This window comes from Thalassophryne amazonica, chromosome 5 (genome assembly GCF_902500255.1).
Source record: "Thalassophryne amazonica chromosome 5, fThaAma1.1, whole genome shotgun sequence".
Lineage (NCBI taxonomy): Eukaryota > Metazoa > Chordata > Actinopteri > Batrachoidiformes > Batrachoididae > Thalassophryne > Thalassophryne amazonica.
The window spans coordinates 81941730-81949745 of NC_047107.1; the positions used below are offsets into that span (position 1 = coordinate 81941730).

General features: G+C 40.5%; 1 protein-coding gene across 1 annotated transcript; it reads left to right on the top strand.

Moving 5' to 3' along the window:
- The first annotated feature begins 3226 nt into the window (after positions 1-3226).
- Positions 3227-6140, top strand: pcna (proliferating cell nuclear antigen). The gene is made up of 6 exons (XM_034170677.1): positions 3227-3583; positions 4670-4767; positions 4858-4925; positions 5011-5205; positions 5492-5615; positions 5697-6140. The coding sequence occupies exons 1-6, from the start codon at positions 3363-3365 to the stop codon at positions 5771-5773; spliced, it is 783 nt and encodes a 260-aa protein (XP_034026568.1). The 5' UTR covers positions 3227-3362; the 3' UTR covers positions 5774-6140.
- Positions 6141-8016: the final 1876 nt, after the last annotated feature.

An 8016-nucleotide genomic window follows, 5' to 3' on the forward strand; every position in this document is an offset into this window, starting at 1 on the left:
TTGAAAAAAATAAGGTCGGATACTTTTCTAATAGACCTCGTATACTCAAAACATGGATTAATCTTTTTAGTCACATAGCACTATTATTCTGAACACTACTGTATATGTCTGTATGTGAGAAACCGGGGGTGGACCAGTTCTACGATGCAGTCAAATGAAATGCAACTTCAAAATAAATAAAAGCACATTTTCAACACCTACTGTGGAATATGCTTTTTCCATTTAACTTATATTTGCATTAGTTTGCATGTTGTACATGCAGCCTTTAGTTATTGGTAGAATGGGGGAAAAAAATGGGCTGCTGTGCACCCCTTTTTTGGGATGAGTTTTTACAGGAGGGGTGGAGAGGCGCTTTGAATTGTCTGTATGATGCAGTTGAGACATTTCACTTCTGAGCAAGATTATGTCAGGAAAGTGATGGTCTAAAGGTTATGCAATGGGTTTGAGAGCAGAGGACTTTTGGTTCAAACTCCACCAGCATCAAACATCACTGAGGGCCCTTGGGCAAGGTCCTTAATCCCCCAGTTGCTCCTGATGTGAGTGCCTTGCATGGCAGCACCCTGTCATGCATGTGCGTACCCAAGGAATCATTGTAAAGCACTTTGAGTGTCTGATTCCGATGGGGAAAACACTATGTAAATACAGTCCATTACTTCAGTTGTACTGCCCCTTTGCCATCACACTTCCTGTATGCATTACGCATAATGACCCTAAGAAGCCTATTGAATTTGAGGTCAAAATCACTGAACTGTACTTTGTAAAAGCCTTCTGCAGAAAAGTGTCACTTGTCAATGGTAACCTTATTAATGTTTGCCCATGTGTTCTTGTTCTTAATTAATCCTAAAGTAATGTTTGTCAAAATATACTGGACAGTGGATTTTATACAAACAAAGCCCAAAAAATGGAAGTACATGAGGGGGGAAAAACTGCACCTCTTGAGAGGTTTAATAGTTGTCTGTTGCCAGAACAATGAACAAACTCAAAGTAATGCTGGTTTCCCTAATTTTAAAGAGGTTGTTTTCAATCAATGCTCTTAATGAATAATGTAACGGCATCTTGGTTGTACTGTAATCATGGAAACTTATCAGTGGCATCTCAAAACATAAGTCATAACCTGAAAAGATGCAGAAATGACAAATATGGATGTGTCTGCTGTTTCAAACTGTAAACATGAGATGAATATGTCTATTTTTTGCTAATGTACATGCAACTAGTAGTATCCTCTGTTAAACTAACGGTAGCTGCGCTGGTCCAATGAAATAATGACCACGCATCATACAGATGTCTTTTTTTCTATTTATTTACAACTCCTCCTCAACAAGCTATCAAAGGAGTGGCTTCAGGACAACTCTGTGAATGTCCTTGAGTGGTCCAGCCAGAGCCCAGACCTGAATCTGGTTGAACATCTCTGGAGAGATCTGAAAGTGGTTGTGCACCGACGCTCTCCATCCAATTTGATGGAGCTTGAGAGGTGCTGCAAAGAGGAATGGGCAACACTGCCCGAAGATATGTGCAGTGCACCAACGTTGTGGCATCATATTCAAGAAGAATTTAATGAATGAATGAATTGAGGCTGTAACTGCTGCAAAAGGTGCATCAACAATGTGCAGTCACTTGCCCAGTTCTGGATCATTACCGGTTCCGGATCACTGCTGTAGTATTTGCGCCGCCGTTTCTCATAATCAGCGTGAATAAGATAATACTTGGTACCAATGGAAAGACTGTTTTGTCTACAAACGACCACAAGCTCGACCGGATCCAGCCATCTTTGTGATCAGCAGAGGAATCAAAACATCTGGTCTCCGTGGTGCGCGCGCAAGTGTGAAAGTGGACGATCTCTAAGAAGTAGCAAAGGTGAGTTAGCCGTTCTGTGTTTTTGGTTCTAGAGTGGGAAAATACATACTTACTTGGGTAGAAAATGTCAGTGTGTTATGTCTTGCTGTTTAATTGCTGCGCGCATTTATGTCTGACGCAAAAAATTTTCCGGTGGTGGATCACTGAAGCAGCAGCCTCGTGTCTGTAGTGAGTCATGTGGACTTTGGGGCTCATCTCAACATCACGAATGGGCATGAATGTGGGGGCTTTTACTTTTTAATTCAGGAGAAATCTCACCTCCACATTTAATTTTTTGCTCGTTAAAACGTATAACAGTGCCTTTTGAAACTAAGTAAATTCTCATTTAATAAGTAGAATTGATATCATTTTGTGTTCAAAACACATTCTCAGGCACAGTGTGTATCATTCTGCATTAGAAGGGCTCCAGCCAGATGCCAGGAATGAACCCAAAGTGACAGAGTGTCGTGATCCATTTCCGGCAAATAGTTGCACCACACATAATGTGGATTCACACTTTAAGTAGAAGGGCTGCTCCATCAAGACTTTTTCAGCGAAATAACATCCACATACCCAATACAACAATACACAATAAAGGACATTCAGTTGCATTATGGCTCCGTATAGCGGGACTTTCAAAAAAGTGATCCAGAAGTGGACAACTAACTGTATTGAACAAAGGGTGTGAATACTTATATGAAAATTCAGTAAGGTATATCTTATATATTATATTCCAATTCTAAGGTGGAACTATGCTAGTATATAAAGGTATATCTAAATATCTGAAAAGGAAGAGTAAAATAGAGTAGAAAAGAGAAGAGTAGAGCCACTTAGGTGTCTGGTCTTGATTTGTTTTTTGTTTTTTAATAAATTTGCAAAAATTTAAAAAAAGAACTTTTCATGTCATTATGGAGTGTTTTGAGTAGAATTTTGAGGGGAAAAAACAAATTTACTGCACATTGGAATAAGGCTGTAACATAACAAAATGTGGAAAAGGTGAATACATTGTGGATGCACTGTGTACACTAACAATTATTAACATAGAATAGACTAGAATATAGATATCTCCCAGCTGTTTTAGGAATGTCGGGATCAATCAATCAACCCTAACTCGGGATTAATCAAGGATCTGCTGGCACTGCAACCTGGTGGCCCTGGTGTCAGCAGAAAATGAATGAATGCTAAATGTGTAAGTCATTTAAGATAAAACAAAATTAACTAATTTAGTCATATGTAATATAAGTTACTGTAGTATGACTGTGCAAACTGAACCGGTATGATAAAGGGTAATGCTTGTATTTGTTGGAGACCGAAAACAGCTGTTATCCTCCAAGTCCCAGACATCTTTGCGGGTGGGCGGTACCGGAAAGACGTGAGGTCACCGAGTTATTAAAAAGAGACGCGAGTGCGCGCTTACGAATCAGATCTTTTCTGTCCTGCCGGTGGTACATTTATGCAACAGCGGAGGTGCTGTAACTGTTTTTAGGACTCCGTCTTCTCCTCAAACCGCTCGCTCCGTAGCAGCAACAATGTTCGAGGCCCGGCTGGTCCAAGGCTCCATTCTGAAGAAGGTTCTGGAGGCGCTGAAGGATCTGATTACGGAGGCCTGCTGGGACGTCAGCTCCTCCGGGATCTCCCTGCAGAGTATGGACTCCTCTCACGTCTCCCTGGTGCAACTCACCCTGCGGAGTGACGGCTTCGACTCCTACCGCTGCGACAGGAACCTGGCTATGGGAGTCAACCTCAGCAGGTAAAAACCGCTGGAACGTGCGGGGAAAAAAATTAATAAACTGTTCATCATATGACGTCACCGCCTGAAAGACTCGAGCTGCAAAGCTGCTGTGCGGTGACTTTTTCGCTGGTGTGGCGAAGTCGATGTAAGCACTCATATTTTTAGCTTAGATGTTAGTTTAATTTTAGTTTGTGCTCGGCGTCTACCTTTGTTAGCTTTTTAGCTACAAAAAGAAGGGCGCCATTTTGGTGCAGTTGCCCGGGCATGCCTTTACTGATAGATCACGTGGTCTTGGTTAACTCTTCTTAAGACGCGTATGCCATCTAAAAAAAAAAATTAGACGTAAAAACGTAGTATTATGCAGTTGAGGCGTTTGTCACAGTTACTCTGCTGATTTGACATTAGCCGCGACGTCAATTGAGCGCCAAATCCTGAGGTGGGGGATTGGCGGGAGTTTTCTAAACCCGGGAACTTCCACTTCCTATTGTGTGTCACATCCGTTTTTTTCTTTCATGGACTAAATTCTGAATGAATTGAATGTAGCGGATGCTAATTCATTTAATCACATCAGAGTAACGGATTTCTGTAGCTGATTCACGGGTGCTGTTTTTTTTTTTTATTATTTTTAGCTGTTCAGGCATGCTGGAAAACTGCACTACCATGTCATATCTGATTAATAGCCAGAGAGTTCAGTTTCAGTGGTAAGGAGGCAGTATGACAGCTGTTGGTCTTTGTTCATTACTAAGACAGATGTGTTATCCATACATTTCATGGTTAAGGCTACAACTATTTTTAGATTAGATGGAACTTTGATCCCTTGGGAAGACTCTTTCAGAGAAATTAAGGTTCCATAATTGATTCGTCAAGATGATAATCAACAGATTACTCTTTGTTCTTGGGTTCATAAAATGTCAATTACATTTTTATGAAAGGTTTTTCAGAGCCCAGAGGATGCCTTCTGTTGTGTTGAATGTTATTTAGCTAAACACAGATTGAATGAACTACACAATGCAAGCTGTAAAATGCAAAATTGATTTGCATAATCAGCAATGGTAGCATTAACTTGCATGTTTTTCATTTCACGCTTTTTTTTTCTTTTGCTAGTATGTCAAAGATCCTGAAATGTGCAGGGAATGAAGACATCATCACGCTCAGAGCTGAAGACAATGCGGACACACTCGCTCTCGTCTTTGAGACACTGAGTGAGTTTGTGTTGCCTGTATTCAGATTTTTTTTTTTTAAATGGTCATCTCTGTTTAAACACCGTCTTTATTGATGATCATCATCCACAGACCAAGAGAAAGTCTCAGATTATGAGATGAAGTTGATGGATTTGGATGTGGAGCAGCTTGGCATTCCAGTAAGTGGCTGACAGACGGTCCTTCCTTCATGGACCAAAGATCTTTGGCGTGCACATTGTTTATCTTATCTGCATCATTTCCCAGGAGCAAGAGTACAGCTGTGTGGTCAAAATGCCTTCTGGAGAGTTTGCGCGCATTTGCCGTGACCTGTCTCAGATTGGAGATGCTGTCATGATCTCCTGTGCCAAGGATGGGGTCAAGTTCTCTGCTTCAGGAGAGCTGGGCACCGGAAACATTAAGTTGTCCCAGACCAGCAACGTGGACAAAGAGGATGAGGCGGTGAGTAAGAGTTTCATGTAGGTTCAAATGCCAGATCATTGTAGCACCAAGGTATATACTGCAGCATACATTACTCACAGTATGAAGTAAACCTTTTGCTAGCACTGACAGTTTTTGGACTGTGGATTGCATTGTGTAAATGGTTTTAGGGCATTGCCTTTGGCTTTGATAACTACAAAATTACAATGTTGGGTCAAAGTTTGCTGCTGCTGAGGAACTGTTGTTTTTGTCGTGCAATTAATCTTTTCTGACTGTTTTTTTTTTGTTGTTTTTTGTTTTTTTTTAGGTCACAATTGAAATGAATGAGCCTGTTCAGCTCATCTTTGCCCTTAATTACCTGAACTTCTTCACCAAGGCCACTCCTCTGTCCAAGACTGTCACCCTCAGCATGTCTGCAGACATTCCCCTCGGTAAGCATGCCGGTCATACTGCAGCTCTTGGATAGAACACCTGTCTCCTCAAATTTGACAACTTGAATTTTCTTTCCACAGTGGTTGAATACAAGATTGCAGATATGGGACACATCAAATATTATTTGGCACCGAAGATTGATGAAGAGGCTTCTTAAACTTCGTTCATAGCAGACCAAAAGGGGGAAGCGGCATGCAGGACTTGTCGAGTGAGGAAATAGCTGAGCTGACGGCATCACTTGGAGGCACCTGCCCTCCTGAGTGTCTGTCTTAATAGAGGTGAAGCTCTGACTCTAAAGACGTGTTCATCGATGTTGACTGTGGCTCAAGGCAAACTTCAGCACTTCTCCTGTTCACGCCTCCTGTGTGGTGTTTCCTTTGGGCCCATTTTGGAAAAGCCAATTTCAAGAATCCAACTGTAGATATGAATTTGTAAATACTTTGTGTGGTGTAGCATTGTTGGTCAACCCCACTTCTTTTTGTATTCATGGGTTCAGCAATCCACAATAAATCCAGTTTTGTTTTTTCCAAAATACTTGTGCAGGTGTGCTGTCTTTAAATTGTTGGTCTACTACAACAATTGATCTTCCCTCTTTTTAAGTGTTGTGATGTCAAATGACATTGCAAAACTGCTTCATCAGTTCAAATTGTAACACGTATTTACAACATTTAACATAATAAACACCAGAAATTAGGGGTGTATAGGAATTCTAACATTTCAAACTGGTGTTTCAATGAAACTTCATTGTGCAACATGAACATGTACATTAAGCAAATTTATTCTGATCAGATCTTTTCAGGTGGCTGTAAATGGGTTGAATTGCTGCCTCGTGACATGAACTTTAGGGTGACAAAAGTTCCTTGATTATCTAACAACTGATTAATTGTGGCAGATGTTCCTCCTAAGCCAGCTGGAAATATCTAATGATAGAACACTGGAGAGATGAGCATTTTGGAAAATGGTTCTGACCTGATGTGTTCATGGGGGGATAGATGGACTTGCCTCTAAAGCGGCCATAGATGGGCATGTGAATGAGTTTGTACATGTGTAGCATGGTATCGTGTCCAGGGTCACTGTTTTCCAAAGACAGCTGGGATAGGCTCCAGTTCTGCCATGACCCTTAGCCCTCTGGAGTTGAAGGGTATTTTCCAGATTTTTACTGTCTTGAGTCATTCTGTTTAATTGAACTGACTGCATTCAGAAAACTGAGTAACTGGACTGCAAATTGCATGTACAGAGGTTGACCAAGTTTTATTAGATTGTCCATTTTGTTTATTGCAATAGGTAAAACATGCGAAAACCTCTGCACAAATGAAAGTGCTCTTGAGTCACTGCTCTGTCTGAACAGTGAAAAGCTGATGGACTTTGTGATGTCACAAAGTTTAAATCTGAGCTGAGTGGTTTTAGAAATTCAAATTTTGTTCAGATATGAACACAGCCAGAGATGACCTGTAGATATCTGGATGCACCTTAATCATTCTACTAGATACTGATTTGGCAAACCGTAGTTTTGATCGTCAATTTAAGAACGTTGGGCCCCACTTTCAAATCTAAAAACTTTCTTGGGCCCACCCAAACCTAGTTGATCAATGTTGATTAAACTAGATCAGATAAATGGCAAATATTTTAACCTATTGTCTTTTAATTATTTTTGATTTTAAAACTTAATAAATTTTTTGAGAAAAAGAAAACTTCGTTATAAAATTGGGAGTTTTTATTTACTTTGTGAACTGTCATTGCTCGTCTGCAGTACCTTCGTATTCCACCAGGGGCCGACACCTACCTGCAAATCATCTGCTTTTATGTTGGGCTTTCACACTGCGCTAATTATAATCTCGTGCAGTGAACTGGAATGAAGCTGTCCTGTACAAAACAAGCAGTCAGCCGCGGACGACGTTCACTGTTTTTCCATGTGTGGCATTTGAAGAATTTTAATCCTCACAAAGCTTTAATCTCTCAACCACCTCTGGCAATAGTCTCCACAGACACACCATAGTGGGAAGCTACATTTCCTTTTCTGGTACCATCATTTTCTCCATCCATCAATCAACTCCTAATTTATTTCTACCTCATTTGCATCAAAAAGGACCTAATTTTCCAGAGCTTTGTTCTCAACTGACCTTTCGGTTTGAATAACAAAAGGTTTAAAGCATCCTAAATCTGAGCAGATTATTGCAGTCAGTGTAATCCCAGACTCCTCTGAGATATTAAAATTCATCATCTGAAAGGCTTCAGCACTCATGAGCCCACGTCCCTACATTGTGGATTTGCATATATACAATACTTAACGCGATTCCTAAAATCTGTATGTACTTTCGAAGTGTTTAGACCTTTCCAGTTTCATATACTGAATGTGGCTCTTGACAAAGCAGTGGCAGTCTGTTCTTTTTTTTTTTAATT

Excerpts from the sequence above, each read along its gene's own strand:
- pcna (XM_034170677.1), top strand. The coding sequence starts at position 3,363 with ATGTTCGAGGCCCGGCTGGTCCAAGGCTCCATTCTGAAGAAGGTTCTG. Across the intron at positions 4,926-5,010 it reads TGGAGCAGCTTGGCATTCCA|GAGCAAGAGTACAGCTGTGT; the intron begins GTAAGTGGCTGA and ends ATCATTTCCCAG. Across the intron at positions 5,616-5,696 it reads GTCTGCAGACATTCCCCTCG|TGGTTGAATACAAGATTGCA; the intron begins GTAAGCATGCCG and ends TTCTTTCCACAG.